At 34.8% G+C, this 25,387-nt stretch overlaps 1 protein-coding gene across 1 annotated transcript in view; it reads right to left on the reverse strand.

The window, feature by feature from the left end:
* Window positions 1-25,387, reverse strand: part of Mapmodulin (acidic leucine-rich nuclear phosphoprotein 32 mapmodulin) — a 201,675-nt gene that overhangs the window by 15,346 nt on the left and 160,942 nt on the right. Inside the window, exon 7 of the mRNA XM_090411838.1 lies at window positions 9,480-9,540. Coding sequence (XP_090267964.1) covers window positions 9,480-9,540 — 61 coding nt within the window. The remainder of the gene's footprint in view (window positions 1-9,479; window positions 9,541-25,387) is intronic.

The following is a 25,387-nucleotide window of genomic DNA, read 5'->3' on the forward strand; positions in this document are numbered from 1 at the left end:
ACACAGCATATAAGCCCCACCGCAAACTTGCTATCCTTATCCGTTCTACGAAAGATCAGCTCCCCCTTCTCTCTCTCTCTCTGCCTGGAGTTTACAAAGTACCCTGTTCCTGTAAGCTGGCGTACTTTGGACAGACAGGCAGATCAGCATCCATCCGTCTAGAGGAACACAAGTCTTGCATCTTCAAACACAACTATGGCATTCAGGCTTGGCTGACCATGTTCTGGACACCACCCACAGGATATCAAGGAAGAAAACCACTATGCTCCACCACAGCAAATTCAAGAAAGAGAGACTTTTCTTAGAAGCAGCAGCAGCTCTCAAAAACCAACCAAATCTCAATAAATACGGTTGCATTAAGCTTCCGAAGATTTGGGAAACACTCATCACCAGAGTTCCCACCTTACATTCCAGGCCACCTACTACTGCCCTTAGACGGCGCTCTACCTAGATAGGACTTTAGTGTCACCCACGTGGTTGGGCTCAGTATTGTTTGTTATTTGTGTATATGTTGCATTAATTGTTTTTGTAATCCCTGTAGATGTCCTAGTGACTAGGACGAAATATAGGAAGTATTAAATTCCATTTTAATTCTTTTTGAGTGTTGTAAAAAATCCATTAAGCCTCCACCATGATGTCCTCACAGCACTTAAGCCTCTACACACGTGTAGGTAAAGACAGGAATTTGATGTTGACCTGCTAGATTTCTGTCCAGACAAACTAGTCATCACTAATACCATGTTTCAATATAAAGACTTGCACAAATTCACATGGAGAGAAGAAAAGACACAAGAAATGTTTCATTTACCATTCGATGGGACTTCTTATTTCTCACCAACCTCCTGGTTTCTAACTTTTCCAGAAATTTTACAAACTATCTTGGTAAGTTCTCTTATCATTCCAAACAAACAATATTCAATCCCTCCTTGAATTTTTCCATTAAAAAGACAGACAAAATTCCCAAACTGGATATAAAAAAGTCCCCTAGTATAGTATGCTCACACTTACGAGAGCTTTGCTTGGCGACTTGCCAAGAATAGTCGATTCATGCCAAAGGGGAGAAAGAAATGAAAGATGTATGAATTGGTCACAACACACGAAATCGTGTGCTATCTTGTCTGTTGCTATAATAGTAGTAGCTTGGTTTTTGTTGTTGCAGAACACGGATTGATTACCCTATTAATGGAATGGATTCTCCTTCTTGGGATGAGCAGAAGTGTCGAAGGGTCTCGTATCTGTGGGCGTACTATAATGATGTTATTTCTCCAGATGTTGTATGTTGCTTTTTAATTTCCTGTTATTATATTAGTGGCAGGGATGTTTTTTCTCCCAGAAACTCTGGTTATTCATCTCACATAGAGGTAAATCAGCCAGAGAATATACACAATTTACAGACAAAAATTTACATTACAATTACTAGTATTATACTGGTTTCATAGAATGCCTATATGGATCACAGCCATTGTATGATCATAAATACTACATAAATAATTATATTAGCATTTTTTCTGCAGCTTAGATATCAGTCCATATTCAACCATTCTTATGAAACAGAAAGAAGACAAATCTTTGCAATAAAATTACCAATTGATTTCCCTCATATTGCATTCTTCTAAAGTAATGAAAAAAACCATTAACCCTCAACTTCTATGATGCCTTGAAGCCTTCTTCTTCTTTCACTATGCCTTATCCCATGTTAAACGGGGTCAGCGCACTGATCTTTAACCTTCCTCTTCCAAGTTCTCTGGTTCAGGGCGTCCTTCAGACTCCATACTTTCTCCCTAAGATCCTCTGTCACCTTATCCCTCCACCTGAGCTTGGGCCTGCCCCTTTTCCTCCTTCCCTCCAACTCCATAACTCCACTCGTTTATTATTCCTTATCCTGTCCTTCTTTGTCACACCACTCATCCATCTCAACATCCGCATCTCCGCTACCTCCATCTTCCTCTGCTGTGCCTTTGTTAATTCAGTGCTGTATTTCCTCATCCAGGTCACCATTCCTCTTGAAGACCGACCCAAGGTACTTGAATTTCTTCCCTGAAATTAGCCTTTCACCCTGAAGTCGTATGATCATATCCTCGTCATTTCCCGTTGATATATATTCAGTCTTCTCCCAGTTAATTTTCATGCCTCTCTCCTCCAATATCTTTCTCCACTCTTCCAGGGTATTTTCAAACTTCTCTCAGGATGATTCGCATAGAACAATGTCGTCGGCAAACAGCATGTTCCATGGTGCCTCCTTCTTGACATCTTCTACTAGTACATCCATGACCAGGTCAAAGAGGTAGGGGCTCAGAACTGACCCTTGGTGTAGCCCTAAGAAAATGGGGAAACCCTTCTGTCATGCCGACACTAGACCTGACCTGAGTTTCTGTTCCCTCACACATCTCCTTCACCAACCTCACGTACTTCTCCGACGGCCCCTTCTTCCTCATACACCTCCATACCTCCTGGCCTGGCCACTCTGTCGTATGCCTTTTCCAGGTCTATAAACACCATGTGCAGCTCCACTTACATCTCTCTATATTTCTCCATCAATCGCCTTAGAGCAAATATCGCATCCGTCGTCCCTCTTCCTGGCATAAATCCAAACTGCTCCTCACCAATTTTCGTTTCCTGCCGTATTCTCCCTTCAATTACTCTTTCCCATATCTTCAATGTGTGTGACATCAGCTTGATCCCTCTAAATTGCCAGTCTTGAACATCTCCTCTTCCTTTGTAGACTGGGACGAGAATACTTTTCCTCCATTCCTCTGGTATCTTTTCCTGTTTGACTATTTTCCTCATCAGATCCCATAACATATCCATGCCCTCACTGCCCAAATTTTTCCACACTTCCCCAGGTATCTGGTCTTCCCCCACAGCCTTTCCGTTCTTCATTTTTCTCAGTACCCAATCCACTTCCTTTCTACTTATGTGTTGCACTGGTCTCTCGTTTGCCTCTCCATCCTCACACTTCTCTCTCCAATTCTCCTCATTTAGTAGTTTTCGGAAATATTCTTTCCATCTTCCTCCGATTTTATCCTCCTCTTGTAATACTACTTCTGAGGCATCCTTTATCTGCTTGATTGATATTGTGTCTTTCGAGGCCTTATTTCTGGCTTTCGCTATTCTCAACAACTGAGCTTCACCACCGTTTCTCTCCAGTTCTTCATAAACCTCATCAACTGCCCTCGCTTTTGCCCTTGCCACAGCTCTCTTTGCATTTTTCTTCGCTAATCTATATGCCTCCTTGTCGGCTCTAGTTTCAGTCATGTCCCATTTTTTCTTTGCATCTTTCTTTTCCTTGATCTCCAACTGCACCTCCTCATTCCACCACCATGCCTCCTTATCCTCAGGCGGTCCCTTTCCTGATGTTATACCAAGCACCTGTTCTCCAATTTTTCTAATATTCCAACTATTAACTTACCACCATTTTTCCACATCCTCTGGTAACTTAATTTCTTTCAATACCTTTTCTTTAAACTTATTCCTTGGGCATTCCTCTTCCAATTTCCACCACTTTATTCTCCTCTGTATCTGCCACTTCCGTCTATTCTTCTTTTCCCTTTTATATCACAGTCTACCACAACCAACCTGTGCATTCCACTACACTTTCTCCATTAATCACTTTACAGTTTTTCTCCTCCTTCAGATGTTTCCTATGGCACATAATATAGTCAATCTGACTCATTCTATCCCTGCTCTTATAGGTTATCAGGTACCCAACTCTCTTCTTGAATCACGTGTTATCTATAGCCAGATCAAAGGCCACAGCATATTCTATGATTCTTTTACCTTCTTCATTTCTTTCACTACTACTCCAACCCCCATGTACCCTTTCTTCACCGCTTCGTCGTCTTCCTACATGCCCATTCAGATCTGCTCCGACGATCACTCTCTCACCATCAGGGATTCCCATTACTACTTGGTCAAGTTCTCTCCAGAATGTCTCTTTCTCCTCCTCATCACAACCTACTTGTGGGGGCATAGCCACACTTCCTCCCATCTCAAGCTTAACGTTCATAATCCGATCATTCATCCAGCACACCTCGCAGAGTCCACCCTTCAGCTCCTTATCGATGATAATTCCAACTCCGTTTCTCCCCTTCTCATTCACACTGCTATAAAACAGTTTATATCCCTCTGCCAGCTCCTTTGCTTTATTGCCCTTCCACCTGGTCTCCTGCATGCATAAGATCTTCAGCTTCCTTCTTCTCATCATGTCCACTATCTCCCTACTCTTCTAATTCATCGTACCCACATTCAGCGACCCGATTCTTACTTTACACACACACACTCTCTTTCTGTTGGACTCGCTTCTTTAGCCGAACCCATCCTTGGTTCAGTAGTCCTAGCCCACTTCTCACAGTCCTCAGGAGACAGAACTGCTTGTCACTTACGGGGGGACGCCCTAGCCGTGGTCCTTTCTCTGTTATCCAATATTTCATCCATGGTTTTCATCATGCCTTGAAGCCTACCAACTAATAAATAATCATCGGTATGGATTCAACCACTGTCACTTAATATGGAAATTTCTTGTTTATATCACCTACCTTTGGATAAATACCATGGAAAAATGTGGGCAATCTCAAGTGGCTACTTTTGAGGTTTATAAGGTATCTGCTTCCATTTGGTAGAAAGGACTGTTAAGTAAGCTTCCACGTCTTCTGTAAGTGGCTTGTCAGGTTATGGATGCACATTTGTGGACTGATTTTTATCCTCAATCTTTTCAACTTATGCTAGTGTTCTATGACACTTTAACCTTACACCAACTCTCCTTTTATACAGAACCTCACTTCTACGTTTGACTGAAAATCCAATCCACAGTTTTGCTGAAGACACTATACTGTGCTAATAACTTCTACAGCCTTAAATTCTGCTCTTCAAAGCATTCCTGTATAGGTTCTGATAACCTTATTTAATTGAATGCCAGTAAAGTTAATTCTGTCCTATTTCCTGCAAAATAAGAAAAACAACTTTTTCATTCACTTATTTTTGACAATACCCAGATTTCTGAAAAAAGATTTCTCTTAATGAAGGAACAACCAATGAGAGAGATCTTATGTAACTTTAGTCATCAATCCTTCTTTGGCAGAAATATGCTAAAAATACTGGCTAATCACAGATCTGGTCAATCACTGAAGATTGTTCTGATATTTGAAGTGGTACTTCTAAGTATCTTAAAATGCTTGATAGTACAGAAGAGAGCTATTAGGATAATTAATGATCCATGCAAAAATAAAGATGAAGACACAAAAAATTATATTCTTGGTTTCATTCTTTATCCAATGTAAACAAAGAAAGTTTGCATGTGAAGTAACTTCACAACTGGGCTACTTGTATATAGAGGCTAATGACTTCACATCAATTGCCTTAGTATCCCATAATGCAATGCATTAAGGGCCACTACACAGACCAGTTTTGACCTTTATTGAGGTGAAAAAGTAAAGGGGTGCTCATCATAGGCCTAGAGTAATTAGTATAGGGATGCAAGAGAGCCTGATAGTATTAGGGAAAGAAAAGACAAATAGACAGTATGAGACACAGCGAAAATGCCTCAGCTCTTTTATATCATCATATAGCCAAATGCTATCAGTTTTCCTTTTTCACTAATCTCATAGATCAGGGCTCTCCAACCTTAGGTAATCCAAGGGCTGCATCACAATGTGTATCCAGCGATTTGGTGAGCAGCAGTGACACAACCTCGAAAGCTGAACAAATGAACAACACTAATTGCACACTAATCGTGCGCTCACGTTCCCGGACATGCACATTGGAACAAAACAGTGTAAGAACGCTTCTTTGACACATCTAATATTTGAAAAACATGTGGGTATATAGTGATGTAAAAACACCAAATAAAATTATCAACATCGAGATTATCGATTAGTGACAGAATTAAAATATCTAATATGCATTTGATTCAAATTGTCATTTTTTTTTTTTTTTGCTCATGAAAATCAAAACCCACAGGTGGGCTGTACAAAATCACACCATGGTCTGCGGTCAGTGCTTTGGACAGCCATGTCATAGATGAACAACCAAAAGACCAATTGAAACTAAAGCGCAAAGATGACTGATACCCAGGTGGTTAGCCTTATCTGAGTTAACCAAATTGAGTTGGACTTCTCTGCCTGGGATTGCTCTCCTGTTATCCCTGCAATTGACTATAAGCCACACTGAATTAAGAGGATGGAGCTATTTGCTAGTTGGCTATTGCAAGAACAATAGAGATCTGTGTGTAAACTGGTATAAAAATGTGTGATCGAAATTTGGAACAGTATGTTGACATCAAATTTTGTGTGAAAATTGGTAAAACTACTACTGAAACATTGGAGACTGTTGAAAGTGGCATATGGTGTGGATGCTCTGAAAAAGTCAAGTGTCTTTGAGTAGCATAAGAGATTCAAAGGTGGGCAAGAAGATGTGAATGATGACCCCCAGAAGTGGGCAGCCAAACACAAAAATGATGGATGCAAATGCGAAAAGAGTGCGAGATTTGGTATGGTCTGACAGGCAATTAAGTGTGCGATTAATAACTGATGAATTGCAAATGAATCTAGAAACAGTCAGGATAATTTTAACTGAAAAATTGGGTATGCAAAAGATTTCTGTGAAGTTAAGTATAAATTCTGGGAAATTCCCATGCTACTCCTCATAAACATTATTAATATAATTAACGGCTATATTAGCCTGTTTTTGTTTAGGAGTGTCCCTTATATTTAATACATTGGCTAACATAACTCAAAAGGGGTGTATATATATATATATATATATATATTAGGGCATTATGGGCGAGTATAGAAGGCAATTATAGCAGAATAAATGTGGAAAAATTATATACATACCTTGATTTTGGTTTAAAAGATGCCTTCTAAATCCAAGCTCTAGTTGAAGGGGGGGGGGGGGAGAGGGAAAGAACATGGGTCTCAAGTACATCCCCATGTTCTTTCCCTCTTCCCCCCCCCCTCAACAAGAGCTTGGATTTAGAGGGCATCTTTTAAACCAAAATCAAGGTATGTATATAATTTTTCCACATTTATTCTGCCATAATTGCCTTCTATATTTGCCCATAATGCCCTAATATATATATATATATATATACCCCTTGTGAGTTATGTTAGCCAATGTATTAAATATAAGGGACACTCCTAAACAAAAACAGGATTTCTGTGAAGTTTGTGCCTCGGATCTTGATGGACGAACAGAAGCAGCGGCAGGTTCAAGTTGAGAGCGATCTTTTTGCAAACAAGCATGTTTCCAAGAGAAATTACAGGTGACAAAACCTGGTACTTCCAGTAAGATTCCGAAACTCCAGAGCATTCAGTGGAAAACCCTGAGTTCACCATTCTGAAAAAAGATCGCATGTCACGTTCACAGTTCATGACCATGCTGGTGTGTTTCTTTGATCACAAGGGGATAATCCACTATGAATTTATTGATCAAGGACAAACAGTCAACCAACAATGCTATTTTGATGTGCTGAAAAGATTACGAGAAAAAGTGGATCATCCATCACGACAATGTGCTAAGCCATAATGTGCTCATTGTGAGAGAGAGAGTTTCTGGCCAAAAAAATCGATTACTGAATTAGGCCATCCTGCTTATTCACGTGACTTAGCTCCCTGTGATCTCTGGCTATTTCCAAAACTAAAGACTGCACTAAAAGGACAAAGCTTTTCTGACATGGCAGATATCTAGCATGTGATAAAGGAACTCAAGAGTATTCGAGAAAAAGAGTTCCAAGCCTGTTTCCACAAATGGGAACACCATTTAAACCAGTGTATAAATGCACAAGGGGACCACTTCAAAGTAGCCACTAATGCATAGTTTCGAACATAGTTTTTTTTTTTTTTACAAGTGCATTCTGGGAATTAAACTGTCACACCTCATACAAGTAACCAAAAGGTATCATACCTTATTACTAAAATACTCTGGATTAGAGACAGATACTGAATGTTTTTTCACATGGTTATATTATAAATTAAAGATGCCAAGAAATTATATTCTTGTAAATTATATTCTCAATAATGCTATGCATTATGGGATAGTAAGGCAACTGATGAGAAGTCATTAGCCTCTACATACAAGTAGCCCAGGCATGAAGTTACTTCATGTGCCAACTTTGTTTGTTTATACTTGGATCAAGGATGAAACCAAGAATACAATTTCTTGGCATCTTTAATTTATAATATATAATCAAGTGAAAAAACTTTCAACCTCCATTCCTCTCTAAATTTGTTAATACAGCTACAGTAGCACTTCAACAATACTTCTCGGTTCACTCCAAACTCGCAGAACAAATCTTTTTTTCTCCCTCCTTTCTGTTTTTCTTTCTTCTGCCCATCTACTGTTATCTTGTGGAACAATCTCCCTGTTTTTTTCTTATGTATTTCTTAAAGAGTACAATCTACAAATGTTCAAATGTGATATTAAATGAAAGTTGAACAGCCTTTCATGTATGAAATTACCATTAAAAAAAAAAGTATTATATGACATAATCCTACAGTCCCAACTGGTACTTTCTTCAGCCAGAGCTCATAATAACAGATTCCCAAATTCTTGATAGTGTAAACCAGCCACATTTATTTCAGTTGGAAGAATGTTATAGAAGTGTGGCAGATTCCAAAACACTCTCTCTAAATTAAATCTGCATGCATGTAATAATATCTTTAAGCTAATAGGACTCGATTCATTTGTTCAGACCACATCAGTTTCACCAATGAAATCAGCCATACTCATGCTTTCATAGCCAAGGGTCTCCCTCTCAACTACCAACAAAAACAATTATATACTATTTTCCCAAATCTTTCCCAAGCCCAATCGCAAATAATCCACTCTAGGGCAAAAGTCGAACTTACCTTAGAAACTTCCTTCAAGCTTTATTAAAATTGACTATATTATGTGTCCACCATCATTTAATTTATCCTGGAATATGCAGGATTCCCTGCTCCTACAAAAGTAGCATACTTTTTTTTTTTTTTTAAATCAAACTGGGAAAAACTGCCAACATTTAACCTTGGGAAACTTAAAATTGTCTGGTATTTACATTATGGTTGCTCAGGGTTTGCAGACCATGCTACTGACTTGGATAATATTCAGTGGTCAAAAGTCTTTATTATGCAGATTTAAATCACAGACTGTTTTTGGAATCTGCCATAACTCTACAAGACTGCTCTAACTTAACTAAATGTGGCTAATTTACATTACCAAAAATCCAATTATCATGAGGCCATCAGTCCAAATATCAAGATCGATCTACAGTACACAGAGTGCCAATTAGGATTTAAGACTTACACCATTGAGTTTTCAGTCTATTGTTTATCTACCTTGAGCTTGCATCCATGTGTATTCTTGCCTTTATGCATATGAAATACCTTGATGAATAAGATAAAATACTGGCTTAATTAAATAAAATTTCATTAAAAGTAGATGCTGCTACTTTTACCATAATTTTAAAGAAAGAAAGAAAGATAAACAAAAATTAGTTTCATTACCGTCCTGTTCTTTATTATCATCTTTTCCGTCCCCATTATAATCTTCTCCTTCACTATCCTCCTGAAATAATAATAATGAAAAAAAAAAAAAAAAAATCTTTATTTCAATAAGAGTTTTTAGAATTACTGAAAACTAAAATAATTGTTCCTTTAAGATATAAAAAATAAAAATTTTCAGAATTTTTTAAACATATCACAGTTTATGCACACACATACACTTGCTAAAACTATAAATAAATGAAATAATGTATAGTAAATTATCACACAAATGAAACTGCCAAAGCAGATAAAAATGCATTCATAAGAGACTAATTTGGTTCTCTCCTTCCCCTTCATAAAACAATCTTTGTTTTCCAAAATACATCATTGCATTTGGCATATTCACTGGCATCCAAAGCTATCTGAACTGTCTCTGGATATTCTTCTGCAAGAACCTAGCTAGTGTTTGTTCACCTTATGCTGTATTATTATTTTTTTGTTTGTTTCCCTAAGACATCTTTATGAATTTTTTCAATTGAAGATGAAAATAGCCAATGTTATATGGAAACTAGCAGGGGTTCCTTCCAGAAACTCAAGTTTTTCATTCTACATACAAGAAAACTGGTCAGAGAAGAGACAGTTAACAGACCAAATACTTAAAAATACTACTGGCGGGCAGTAGATGGCAGACTATGCAGATGGAATATTAAATAGTGTACACAGTGGTTTGTGGAGTTTAGGGTGCTCTCCTTTCCCACAACAAGTCCTTGAACTCCTTGGATGTATCACATAATAAGAATAATTCAAGGACTGTTTTTGTAAGCAATATCTTTCAGAACGCCTTATTAGAAAATCACATGGGATGTGTCTAAAGAGCATGATAGTTAGGACTAACCCACATTCAAAACTTGTAGGACACAGATTTAACACAAATTCACATTAATTTCCAACCATGATGGAATTTAACCCAGTTGTATTCTTTACATGAGCCAATGCTGTTCAAATTTGTACATTAAAAAGAATGGGAATAATTTAAGGAGAATAGCTGTGCTCATGACACTAAACTGCAGAGAGCAACAGTTAATAAAGGAGGTGTAAAGATCACTCCAAAATGATATAAATAGACTGATAGATTAGGCAACGATAATGGCTGTCAAAACTACATGTTAACATAGAAGGAAACTAGACTGTAAGAAATTGGTAAGGATAGGGATTTAGGCAGACAGAGTTGAAGTTTACATATTGCAGCAGTGGGCAAAATATATCAAAGAACCACTCAAATATTAAGAAACACACCAAAAAGCAGGAGTAAGTTCCAAAGATCTCTCACAAGCTTGGTCACTCAACTCTGAATCCTCTCCACCATCTCTTGGTCCCCTAGAAATGCAGGTGACCAAATCTGAACAACACAGTAATCAATATGCAGCCAAATCATAGATTTAAACAGGGATAATAACCTTCCTTCCTATCTCTTTACTTGTCAATGTGTTCAACATCCAATTAGTCCTCTGAGCTATTTTGCCAACCCTTGCAATATGTCTTCTGAATTTCTATCCACCATCACCCCAAATCCCTAGCCTCATCAATTTCATATAATCTAGTACCATCAATATGATATGAAGTATATAAACATTTCATTCCAAAGTGCATCACCTTACATTTTACAACATTAAATTGACAACCATTGTCATTTGGCCACACTGTCAATTTATTTATATCATCCTGCAAGCTTTCCTCTTCTTCTTTCTAGGATTAGGCATTTGCTTGTTCCAGCTTCACTGGTCTTTCCACCTTGTCACTGGTTCTTTCTCCCCCCCCCCCTTTCGGTCTGTATCTATCCACTATTGGCTACCAAAAAAGGTAGCCGATATCTTTCCGTCCCTCTCTATATTGCTTGATCTTTTTGTTGAATGTTATTAATATCTAGTTCTTTTCTGATGTCTTCATTTCTTATATGGTCCAATTTCATGCACCTTTAATTGTTCTTAAAACCTCATCTCTGCAACTTGTATTTTACTTTCATCTTTCTTTTTAACTGTCCATGTTGTTGAACCACATAACAGGGCAGGAGTGGCCATTACTTTATAAAATTTTAGTCGAGTTTCACGCCTTTTTTTTTTTTTCCCTTCTTCTTCAAATGTCCTTTTAATTGTTCCATAGATTTTCTGAAATTTCTTTATTTTTTCATCTATATCTTTTAGATATGTTATTATGCAGCCTAAATAATTAAAGCACGTCATCTGTTCTATTATTTTATTTTCTATAACTATTTTTGATCTAACATGATCCCGACCTTTAAATGTCACGACCTTTGTTTTCTTTTGTGAAATTTTTAAACAGTATTTTATTACTTTGTTTAATTCCTAAACAGATTTTTGAAGGTTATCTTCATTGTCTTATAATATAATCTGATCAGATAACAATTTTTGGTTAACTGGATACCTTGTTTTATTGTTGTTTTCCATATTTTAATAATCTGATCACTCTCTTCTGTTAGTTTATTACCTAACTGTATTTTAGTATCTTTATATAAACTTTGTATAATTTGTACCAAATGTATTGGATATCCTTGTTTTTTAGAAGCTTTCTCATAATCTATAAAGGCTACATGAGTCTAAATTATATTCTTGTCTTTTTTCAATAATTTGTTTTAGCACATAAATATTGTCTATATATGATCTTCCATATCTGAAACCATTTTGTTCCTTTGAGAGTCGATTGTTTGCAATATTTCTAAGTCTTTTATTCAGGATTTTATTGTACATTTTGTGACCTATATATATTTAATAAACATATTCCTCTATAATTTCTGCAATCATCTTTGTTTCCTTTCTTAAATATAGATATAACCTTAGATTTTAACCAATCTGATGGAACCACATTTCATCCAACAGTTATTTATTAATTTTAAGAATCTGTAATGTAAATATTCTCTGCCATATTTCCAAAGCTCTATTTATGCAATCTAATCCAGTTGATTTTCTATTTTTTGATAACTTTATTGCTCCTTTTAGTTCTTCCAATTGTATCAGTTCTATATCAGCAGCCAATTTCTTCATTATTATTTTTTGTTATTAAATCTGGTGTGAGACAAGGATGTACATTATCCCCTCTGTTATTCATTATCTATATGGATCACATTATGAAGGAAAGTGGTATTAAACATGATATCAGAATTGGAGATGTTAATGTCAGCTCTTTACTTTATGCGGACGATGTTATACTTCTAAATAAATCTGTTACAAGTTTCAAGATCCCTGACTAAATTGAATAACTGTTGTAATAAATATGGTATGAAGGTCAGCATTAAAAAGACAAAGACAATGAAAATAGGCAGAATTGTTGAAAATGTTCCCCGTTCACAACTGTGTTGTGAACGGGGAACCTGTGAAACAAAGACAATGAAAATAGGTAGAATTGTTGAAAATGTTCCCCGTTCACAACTGTGTTGTGAACGGGGAACCTGTGAAACAAGTAAAACATTTCAGCTACTTAGGCACGATTTTTAGTGAAGATGGTAAATTAAATATGGAAATAGACAATAGAATCAACAAAGCTGATATGGTGGGAAGTCGATTGAATAAATTCATATGGAATAAGAGAGAAATTAGTCACAACACTAAATTAGCTGTATACAAGACAGTGTTCAAACCAGTTTTAACTTATGGATCTGAGAGCTGGGTCAGAAGTAAAACACTTGACCAAAGACTAGAGACTGCAGATATGAGAGTCCTGAGAAAGATCAGAGGCGTGAACAGATGGCATCAACGGCAATATCATATTAAAAATGAGGATATTAGGAAGAACTTGACATTGTGGGCATCCAGGAATGCGTTAGCAGAGCTAATCTCAGGTGGAATCGGTCACTTAAACAGAATGGGCAAGGAAAGATTAGCAAAACAAATGTTCTCCATCAGGTTGGCAGGAAAACGATCCAGAGGAAGACCAAGATATAGGTGGATTGATAGGTTTCAATGTGCCTTAGACGATAGGAATATAAGATCTGATAATGATAATATTGGAGTCTTGACAAGTAACAGACTGATTTGGAGGAAAATTGTAGATAGAAAGTTAGTAATGATGTAAATTTTTCATGTAGTACTTATCATATCCTCTACACCCTTTGAGGGTACATGTCAGGAATTTGATGATGATGATGAAACATGGTAAAAATTAAAAATTGTAAAAAAAAAATACACAAATATAATCATAAGTACTTTGTTAAGAAGTAGTAGTAACAGTAGTTTAGCATACTTAGCACTCACTGCATGAAAAAAGTCCAGATGAAAATGAAGAAACAGATTCTTGGGTGACATCCTAATCCCTATCTTAGCATTTGATTAAAAATTGATCAAGTAGTTTTTTATTTTTTTATAATAGGTATAATGGATACCAACCTTTCCTATAATGCATATAATGTACATGTCTGAAAGGGGATGTGCTGTACATTATGGAATACCAAGCCAATATGACATGAAATCAGCTTTTATGATGCTGTTGATGTCATAAATCAACAGCTTACAGAGTTTGTTGTGAAGATACTTGACATGCAAACTATAGTTTATTCATACTTGGGTAAATGATTAAAATAAAAATATAATGTCTTCTCAAGTATAATTTATTTCTTTACAATTTTAAGCTTTACTGTTGCACAGAAACTTTTCAGCAATACTTCTAAACAATTTCCAAGTTTCTAGTTCTTTTAGTGAGACTAAAAGAGTTGACATAACATAAAACTAGAAACTCGTCATCATCAAATTCCTGCCATGTACCCTCAAGAGTTACAGGTAAATTCATCGAAAAACAGTTAATTGAAAGACAATTCACCAAATGCAATTCATCGAAAAAGCAATTCGCCGAACGACAATTTAACGAATGGCAATTCGTTGAAAAGGCAATTCATCGAACAGCAATTCGTCGAAAAAACAATTCACTGAAAATTTTTCGATGAATTCTTTCATAATTCATCGAAAAGTCATTTTTCTTGCAAACTGTTGTTTAGAAAATGTTCAGTAACAATGCAGAACGTTACTCATGATACAGACAACATATGGAAGCGGTCGTTGAAACGTAATAGTTATTTTCTTGCATTTAGTGTAAGTGTACATCCTGCTTCATTGTACAGTTAGCGATTTATCTGTAGGGAAGACAGGAGTACCACATGCACTTATCTCCCGAATAACCTCGAAAACATGTAATTGCAGGCTAATTACATGTAATTAATAGGCTAAGAAATTCGTTCTACCAAATTTTGTCACAATAAGTCTAATCGATTGAAATTAAAAATTTCATTAAATTTCATCCAGCCAGAGCAAAATTGCTAATATCATTTAGGAACTTCTTTACGGAAATGTCATGATAAAAGTGATCCATTACGAACTAAAACTGAACCGTGCATTCAGCTTCTTGTACTGAAAACTTCTGCTAAGTCAGCGAGTTATTGTAATACATAATTTCGATATTTTTCTTTGTCGCCCCGAATATAGCTGAACTGAAATCTGGAAGGGTTCGACATTTTTTTTTTTTGTAAAAGTTTCAAATACGGAATCGAAATAAAATTTTTTCATTAATAAATGTAATAAAGAAATAAATTTACTGAACGTAAGTTAGTAGGCCTAATACTGAGATGACTAGGCTTTTCCTCCTGGAAATAGGCAAATGGGACAAGAAAGACAAAAAGAATCCATATTGTTCTGTAATTATTCCTTAATAAAGCAGCATTGCTATACCAACAATCATTATATTGAGGAGGATGAGGGAAAATAGTATTAATCATTAATATTACTACTAATAATAATAAATTGATTCTTTGATGCAAATATTTTTCACAATATAATAATAAAATATACAGGAATTCAGTGTAAAAATATTGGAAAACTTGAAAAAATTCATTCCTGAAGATATTTCAATCATGTTTCACTTATTTACTCCTGTTTCTGTTATTCCTCAATGACAGGAGTGCCACATGCACTTATCTCCCGAATAACCTCGAAAGCAAGTAATTGTAGTTAATAAGGGAAGGAATAGGCTAAGAATACTAATGAGTATATGTGTGGGTATATTTCTGGGTTTTGAGGAAGTGATCGGTGCAGTTTGTTTAAAAAAAAAAAAAAAGTTAAAATATTCTCTAGGAAAGGAAAATAATAAAATAGGGAATGATGAATAAAGAGTCTTAAAAAAAACCCTGTAAACCCTTTAGAAGCATACTCATCTAGTGTTATATTTAGATGAGCAGCGGTTGGAAGTCTTATTCGACTTTTGAAGCTAGTGGTCAGCAGATCACAGTTAAAAAACATAGTGCTAAAAGAAATTGGAATTGGGTTGAGTTGTTTTGAATTAAGGAAGAAGCAACTGGCCTTAAATCCCTGCGTGGTTTTTCCAATTCGGTTCGCTTGTTTTTCGGCAAGAAAAAAAACCAAGTTTCAGAGAGGAAAAACCTTTCATCCTCGTATGAGACAGGCTAATTCACCTTCAGGTTAAACACCCTGATAAACGTAGGATGTTGAAGTCCTTTTCAACAGTTTCATTAAATGAGCTGTAGAATTTTTCTCTTCCCGGTTTCTGCGGTTTTGATCAAAATAAGTTTAGGATGGACGACTTTTTTTTATACATTCACGCCAAGTTTTTTTTGTAGTCTTCCATTTTCCAGAGATGAGATGTTTCTTAAAGTTGATTTTTCTGATTTGGAATTTTCGAGTTGGTTCGAAAAAATGGCTCAACAATGCGATCATGCATGATTGCATTGCTGAGCCATTTTTTCCATGAGGAGACGATTACGAGAGTGGCATACCTAAATATGCTAGAGAAATTTGTGTTTCCCCAGATTGAGAATGTGTGTAGGGCCTCATTTTCCAACATGATGGAGCAACTCCACATTATGGCGACTGCGCATATCCCACTGCTTGTGGCCACCGCGCAACCCCGATTTGATTCCGATGGATTTCTTCTTTTGCGTATATTTATATTTGTGTATAAATAATTAAGTAAAAGAGTTATTTTCCCAAATGATTACTTTTTTTCAATTTTTACATATGGCTATGTTCGTGTCCGAACAATTCATCGCGAGGAAAAATCAGAAAAATTCATCTCGCGAACTATTGATTGCAGAAAAAATTCGCTGAAAATGTTGCATTGATACCGATATGAAAAGTAAATGCAGTGAAGATAAATTTCGTAAAGGCGTAAACTTTTACTAACGCATAAACTGAACAAACTTATTTGCCATCGCAATACATAAATGTCTTTTTACTGTATTCAGTGTTAAAGCCACCTGTTTTCTGGCTTCTGCATTATAGCATCTGTTGAAGTGAAAGTTTCTTTAATGGTACATGGACATTTTCATTGTAGTCTTCGGACAAAACAGAAGTAGTAAAAATTTATCAATTCCTGAGTAAAAATGAATACTTCTGTGTGTTATAAGAAGTTGATTTACAACAAAATATTAGCATTTTTGAGATATCTTCTATTATTGATAAGACATAAGAGCTGCTGACAGTAAAAAATAAATAAATAAAATAAAAAAACCTAATGTATTGAGATTAACAAATTGTTCAATGCTAGCAATGTTGAGTTCTTTCCTCATATCGTTGTTTTTAATATGATATTGCCATTGATGCCCTCTATTCACGCTCCTAATCTTTCTCTCTAATATCTGCGGTCTCTAGACTTTGATAGTGTTTTTTTTTTCTTTCTAAACCAGCTTTCAGATCCATAATTTTTTAAAACTGGTTCGAACACTGTCTTGTATACAGCTAGTTTTAGTGTTTTGAATAATTTCTCTAATTCCATGAAACTTTGTTCTTTTTCCTTCCTACCATACCAGCTTTGCTAATTCTGTTGTCTATTCCCATATTTAAAATTTTAAATTTGCCAACTTTACTAAAAATTGTGCCTAAATAGCTGAAATATGCTTCTTCTGTAAGTTCTCCATTCAGGATGCAGTTCACATTTCGTCTTTTTATTGTTGATTTTCATACCAAATTTAATACAGCATTTATTCAGTTTATTTAGGGAAACAGACTTATACTGGATTTATATGAGAGTATATATATATATATATATATATATTTTTTTTTTGTAGGATGCACATTACGATAATATCCAGTGCGTAACCACTGTAGATATGTTGAAAATATAATATGAAGGATATCATATACAGAATGATTCAAAATGTATGCTTATTTAGAAAAATTTCTAATGCTTATGCCCCTCTTCCCTCCTTATTCTCTCCTGCAATTCAATTACATAACCACTCTAAATTTCTACAGGTTTGAAAAAGTTTCCAGATAGTATTCAAAATCTATTACTTCATTTTATCATTTTGACAAAAGAAATAAGAGAATAATATTGTTGTACCATGAAGATTCTAATTCTGTAATCTTTCTTTGCCATCTAAAATCAGCTGTTCTATTGTCTGCTGAAATTATTTGAAATTTTAGAAACACTATGCTATATTTTCAACGTGTAAAACTGCTTATATGCATACCACAAAAGAACGTTCAGATTTTTGTTTCTTTTTATTAAAATAATCTAAATATTTTTACTTCTACTTCAGATGCTGGTTGCTATTTCTGAAGTAATCTATGTCTTAGAAATATTTGATAGTAATCCTCTTAGCTGGAGGAAAAGGGTAAAGGCTTAGATTACTCTGGGTGCTACTGAGAAAGAAAAGAGAGGACACTAAAGTGCCTCAAGCTGTAGTGCGAATTACATCAAGAGTGTCGTGTTTTGTTTTCAATTGTTGATTAGTAGACATCCTAACATAGAAATAAATATAGACATTTCTTTCACAGGCTGATACAGTATTTATGCTAAAATAAGTTCTTAATTTGTAATGATCAGTTTCATTTTTATTATCGAAAAATTATAAATTATTTCTTTCAATTATCTTGAAAAAGAAGATTTGAATTGTTTTTGAAAGAAAAGGAACATATGCATAATCTTATTTTTTGGTGGGGCGGGGGGTTATAGACTTATTCAATCTGCAGATATTTCAGAGAATTTATTTTATAAATCGTTCGCAAAACAACTGTTACAAACGTAGATCACTTGGGGAAGCATGTCCATTCATTTTAGTGTAAATAGTAGCAAAGGTTTAGCTACTTCAACAATGCCATGTATCTAAACTGGAAGAAAAAAATATTTATACAAGAGTAATAACGTCTAATAAATCTGCTGATGCTAGAACTCTTACATAAATAATTTTTTTCTGACATATCTCTATTAGTTATAATGTAATCAGTCTACAGATTTTTGCCCTCTTGTATTCTACCATCTTATGGGCAGCGATTTCTTCTTTGTACTACAAGAAAAAAAAATCAGATAACAAGAAAAATATGTAATATTTTCTTTTTCATTGGGTGAATTTACAATGTCCTTTCTTTGTGTTTAGGAAGGAAAGTGTAAATGATTATTTTCTTACTATTTTTGCCATTATAACATCTGATACAATTAGTATATTCTGAACTAGCAGAAAATATATACATATCAAATTAAATCATAACCTTTAATTTCATTTTGTAATGACCAATTATACAGGGAAACCAAGAAGATCACAATATAAAGAAAATAAAGAAAAAATTAGTGATATGATTAAAGAATTTCATTTTATTCTCTATAAAGCAGTCGCTCAAGCACGTCCTTCAGGAAATCTGCGAAGTATTCTTCGAAACATGATTTTGACAAAAATATAACATAATCTTGAACCTCCGCAGCCTGTTTTTTTCAAAAATAATTCAAATATATCGAATAATTATAGTGAATTAATTTTTTTCGAGAACAAAGGAAATGTTTTGTGGAGTAAGCGATTAGAAAAAAATTAGCAAAAAAATAAAAATAAATAAAAATGAAATTACTGTTCCAAGGTAAGGCAATATTTAAATGAAGAAACTATGCAAGAACCTTTATTTTGTCCAAGCATTAAAATTGCTTTGTACAATAAAAAGAGAAAATAAAAATAATTTCTATATTTTTAGTTTATCCAATATAACTAGGATTCAGTTACCCAGCATAGAACAAGGAACTGCATTCCTTGTTATAGACAACTGAGATGCAGCTATGAGCGTGAGATAATCCGATTAACTATTCTCTTCAGCGGGAGGGTTTATCACACCTTCTAATGGACATGCTGGCCGAATTGCACTTCTTATAACTTCAACAGATAGCATTCATCGTATCCAGATTTATCTGGACGTCTATAGACATCCTGACCGGTTGAGGGGGTTAAACGAGGAGAAACTGGTACAATTAATAGATGACGTCGAACCAAATAGCAGGGAAAGTTCTGCCAAAGATTATGATTGTGATGAGTCCATTAAAGAATTTAGTTTAAAGAAATTGGTAATAGGATTAGACTTGGCAAGAAAGTTATTTTATGGATAATGATCTCTCAATGGAGCTTTCCAGAAAATTTACAAGACAACTGGATATTTGTTTAGTTCCGTATTATGAACTTTATAAAAAATTGTAGCATAGTGGTAAGCAAAGTCTTATTACTGACTTCTTGAATTGATAACTAAACCAGCCGAAGTATGCAATAAGAACTATTGCATATATAAATAAAGAACATCTATGAAGTATAGATACAATTTATAATTTTTATAATTTTTTACTATGTATTTGTTGCATAGTTTATGTTTTCTTAACTTACATGAATTACCTGAATATGTCATTGTTTATATAATCTTTAAAAAAAAAGAAAAAAACGATTTGGGAACCTAAACCTACTTTTTCTATGTGATTTGAGTCTCGCATAACACGATTTATACAACGCGGTATTTTTGTGGAACCTAACATCCGCGTTATACGAGAGTTACCTGTACTTCAATTTGTATCTTACCTTCCAAGTCAGCAGACTTCATTCCTGCCCAATGTGGAAGTGTTTAAACTATTTAAGAATATACAAAAAAAAAAAAAAAAAAGATCTCTACTGTAAGCCGAAATTGTTCTATTTTTTTTTTTCATTTTTACGCAATTTACATAACTGTTTACTATTAATTTACAAGTATACATACACATATCATTTGTAGAGAATTAGCCAAGAACTAAAATTAGACAAGATTTTTGCATGTGCATCTTAAATATTTTTTGTTATTTAAATATTTTAGTTATCATCTTTATGCTAAGATCAATATTATAGATAAAAATTCCTATTACCAACGAATTTATCATTTTTGTCAACAAATTTATTTACCAAGTATTGAAACTAATTGATTTTCAAAGTAATAATAATAATCATACGATGATACATGGCCGTGAGTCCCCTTTATGGGGAGGTACGGTACCATCTCATTCCCCCCCCCCAATTTTATCCGGGCTCCGGAACAGCTGACGAATCAGACCTATGGCTGGGTCAGTATTCCTGACTGTAATCCGTATACGTTCACTGGACCGGTTTACCTGCTTACGGGATGAAAAACTCTAGATAAACTGGTGGAAAAAACCCTGCTGTTCACGCTCAAGACCGGCTAACTTGGCTATGGCAGATCCTTAAGCTCCTCACGTCATTGACGGGAATCGAACCTAAGACACTCCTTCCCCAGGAGTACGGTTGCGAAGTGTATAGCCACTAGGCTAACTGCACAGACTGATTTTCAGTGATATGATATTACACTGTAAATGGATCATATAGTTTATATGTATGTTATCTGATTTTGCTGAACTTTTTTTTTCCAAATAACTTTTCCATTTTCATTCAGTTTACGTGACTTATTTACACTTAGGCTGGTAGTGATGCATTTTCTCTTGCTTTTATAATATGTATAATGTAATAAACTTGCCCTACTTTTATATTCCTGTTATTTTCCATATGTAATTGCAATTACCAGCAACTTTCGTATACTGATAATAAATTAATCATATGAGAATTAGTAAGGAAATACAATTATTCAGTGATATATATTATATATATTATTATACGTATTATATTATACATTATGTTACATTTCAATTTTTGCAATAATGTGCATTTATTTTAGAATACTATTCAAAACATAACACTCCAAGTTTCTTAAGCATTATTACTCTACATTGTAAACTGAAGACAGTTGTTTTTGTTGTTTTCTATACCTGTTTTTATTACCTATTTTTCTGAAATCTAGTCTTCTAGTTTCCGATAATCTTTGTTAATGCATCCTTATTTATTTATTCATTTTAATTTACTCATTTTAAACACTGCATTTGTATACCAATTCTCTTTCCTGTTTTGGATTATTGCATGTGGTCATTAGAGGATTATCATCATTAGGGGAGATACTAAGGGAAAGTGATCAGAGCTTACTTCACCTTTATGACGAGCTGCCTCATACCTGAAAATACCTCAGGCGCAAACTTCACTTATCTGCCTGTATGCTTACTTGCGAAAAAGGATTAAAACCCAGTTTAGAAAATTGCTTGGTATCTTTAACATAGTATATACCCAAGTTAAAAAACTTTTCACATATATATTATTATGTTATATTATAAGCTATTGATTATCCACCATGACAACTGGAAAGTGTAGTTTTAATAATTTTACAAATTATTAAAAATCAAATCAAGCTATAAGATACAAACGGGTGTGAAATCCGTTGCATTAAATTAAACATTCAAGATTTCTGTTTGTGTTAATTATTTTGAGTTTTTGTCTGCAGCTTCGTAATGTGACTTTTTTTGGTTTCTTGTTTTGTTTGTGGTTAATCGCTCTCAAACTGCTATCTTAGGGTATATTCCTAAACAACTAAATGTTTTCGAGGATGCCATATGTGTAAGTTTCTTCATTTGAATTTTATGGGTTTCACACTAATGACTTTCCATATGCAAACATCTGCGGCATAAATATGCTTCGGCCGAATGGACTAAGCCTTCGATGACTGTGTAATGTCTAAGTGAATATTAAATATGTTCTTCTGGCCTGCTTGCTTTTGATAGAATAAATAAATAAATAAATATATATGGGCCACACTATGGAATCTGTGATGCTTGTAGCTTTCTAGTGAAAGCTCTAAGTGTATTCTACAAAAATTATGAATTCTGATGGAACTTCGACAATGGAAATAACTTCAACCCTAATACCCCATTAGGAGATGGAAATGAAATTAAATGTTAAATATATTAAATATTAAATATCTTTGTGATAGCTTCAGCATTCTCCTTACGATTTCTTTTAACTGCAGAGAATAGGATATGTAGTTGTATCTCATTAAAATCTCAATCTGAGCTAATTTCATATTTGATTACATTTCTTTCTTAATTGTGGAAAGGCGGCATGCTCTAGGTTTCCCATTACTATTGACACTATGGAAAACTGTGATGCTTGTAGCTATCTAGTAAAAGTTCTAAGTGCGTTCTACAAAAATTCTTCGTTTACGATGCAACGTTATATTCAATTGTGAAACTGTTGATTTCAGCCATTGATTTCAAAAATGTGATAATATAAGAACTTTTAAAAGACAAACCAGAAAGAAACACAAATAACAGTTTATGAATAATATATTATCTATTATCTACCTTTTCCGCAACATGAATAATTATTCACTTTTAAGTGAATAATTATTCATATATAAACAATTATTCATAAATAAACAATTAAGCTGACCGTCAATTATAATTGACGGTCAGTTTAACAGCACAATGCAACTTATATCTGAGACTTCTCAACAAAACTAACGGCTCCTGGGGCCGGCCCACAGTTTGGGAAGCACTGGACTAAAATATTCCACATCTGTCTCAAATAATCAAAACATTCCATAACGGTCTTTCCAAAGGTCGAAGTTCTCGAGGTAGCCAGTCAGCTAAAATACCTAGGAGTAACAAGAGATGGAAAATTGAGATTGAGGGATTAGGCCGATGAGCCCTGAAAACAATATATACATGAGCTATATTATCATTGATAATTGACGGTCAGCTTAACAGCACCATGCGACTTATATCTGGAACCATTAAAACAACTCCTATTTATTGGCTTACAATGCTAAGCAACATAATACCACCAAATCTAAGAAGCGATGCTTTGTCACGAGAATATGACAAAGTACTCAGAAATACTGTATTGCCTATACATAATGACATATCAGAACTATAGCTTAACAGATTGAAATCAAGAAAGCCCCCTCTTCGTGAAGATAAACATCTGAGAATGTTTAATTAAAATACTAAAAATTAATGGAAACGAGTGTGGAGCATAAATACTAATGCCCAACTCAAAATTTAGTTTGATAGTTGCTGCCTCAACATCCCGGCAGGGGCGCGCCAGTAGCGTCTGTGTGCAAAACTTTAGTTGGCGCTCCTATCCTCCCCTGCAATAAAAAAATCACTTTAAAAAAAAGTTTTTTTTTTTTAAAGTATTTCCTCCTCTTTGGTGCCTTTACTATCCTGGCGCCTGTGTGCATCGCACACACTGCACATATGGCCGGTGTGCCCCTGTATCCCGGGTGTGGAATTGGAAAGACATGGATAACACTGAACATGATTCGTACGCAATAGACAATGTGCAAGCTTTCTGTATGAGTGGAGGAAAATTCCCTCATCGGAGTGTGACTATGGACACCCAAACAAATCAATCCATCATATTTGCATTGAGTGCAGTCTTCGCGCATACAGGTCAAAGGAGCGACTTCCTAGAGGCGACACCGCCTTCTATAGACTGGATCAGAGAACATGATCTTAACTTATAAGTGCTTTGTCTGTCAAATGTGTAACTGCCTGTTTTATTGTAATTATTTATCATTTAGACTTTTTTTTTATTTTACTTTTTACATATCTGTACCCATTTTGTAAATGTACTTTTATAACTTTATGTAGATTGCCATACGATAAACAATAAATAACCTCCCGGTAGGGTTACTGTTGGGAAGAAAACGAACACACACACACACACACACACACACACACACACACACACACACACACACACACACACACACACACACACACACACACACACACACACACACACTTAGTAATCTACAGTTTATTCGACATCTGAAACAACTATCGTTCAAAGATTTGAACCGTAGGTCAGATGTCCACAGAAACTGCACTTTCTCGCGATAGTTTAGGGCTCCTGTGCAGTGAATCGAAATGATCAATTTATTGTTTTTTCTCTTAACACTAGATATCACTCTTTCTAGACATGTAGAATGTAAACTTTAACTAGGCAAAATAGCTGAAAATATCACATTTTCTACAAAAATGGTATGGCGCCGTAAATGAATTCATTTTTTATATTTAGAAAGACATCCCAACTAATGTAATTCTGATTTTTATGTGTGGTCTCTTTGAGTTTACTTAACTTAGGTAGGGCGATATCGATGTTTATTCTTCTTTCCGTCAATTTACTATTTCATAGCGAACACTCTCTCTCTCGTTTCGTTTTGGTTGCCTATGAAATATCGATGTTTATTTTAATTTTTTAAATTTAGTAAAAAAAAAAGATTACAAGCATTTATACGTCCAGTCTATTTTTGACATCCGTGCATCATGGTATGTGAAGAAATTTCATAGTGAATGCTTTGCTTTCTCTATGTAAAAAAATGTGGCTAATATTCCTTTCTTAATTAAGTTCATGTATTTCAGCAATGTAAACTTGCGTACTACAGAACTATAAATATATATAACGTTTTTTAACTTGGGTATATCATGTATTAAAGATACCAAATAATTTTATATAAACTTGGTTTTAATCCTATTTCCCAAGTAAGCAAACGGACAAGAAAGTCAAGTTTGCACCTGTAAGTAGTACAAGTCCAAGGCAACTCTTGGTAGTGCCAGTCGAGGCAACTCTTGGTAAAGGTGGATAAAGTTCTGATCACTTTTCTTAGTGTGTATAATACTAATATACTAATAAAGTATACTAAGAAAAGTGATCAGAGCTTTATCCACCTTTACCAGGAGTTGCCTCGACTGGCACTACCAAGAGTTGCCTTGGACTTGCACTACTTACAGGCGCAAAC

This window comes from Typopeltis vanoorti, chromosome 22 (assembly GCF_054136105.1).
Source record: "Typopeltis vanoorti isolate ZY-2024b chromosome 22, IOZ_Tvanoo_1.0, whole genome shotgun sequence".
Classification (NCBI taxonomy): domain Eukaryota; kingdom Metazoa; phylum Arthropoda; class Arachnida; order Uropygi; family Thelyphonidae; genus Typopeltis; species Typopeltis vanoorti.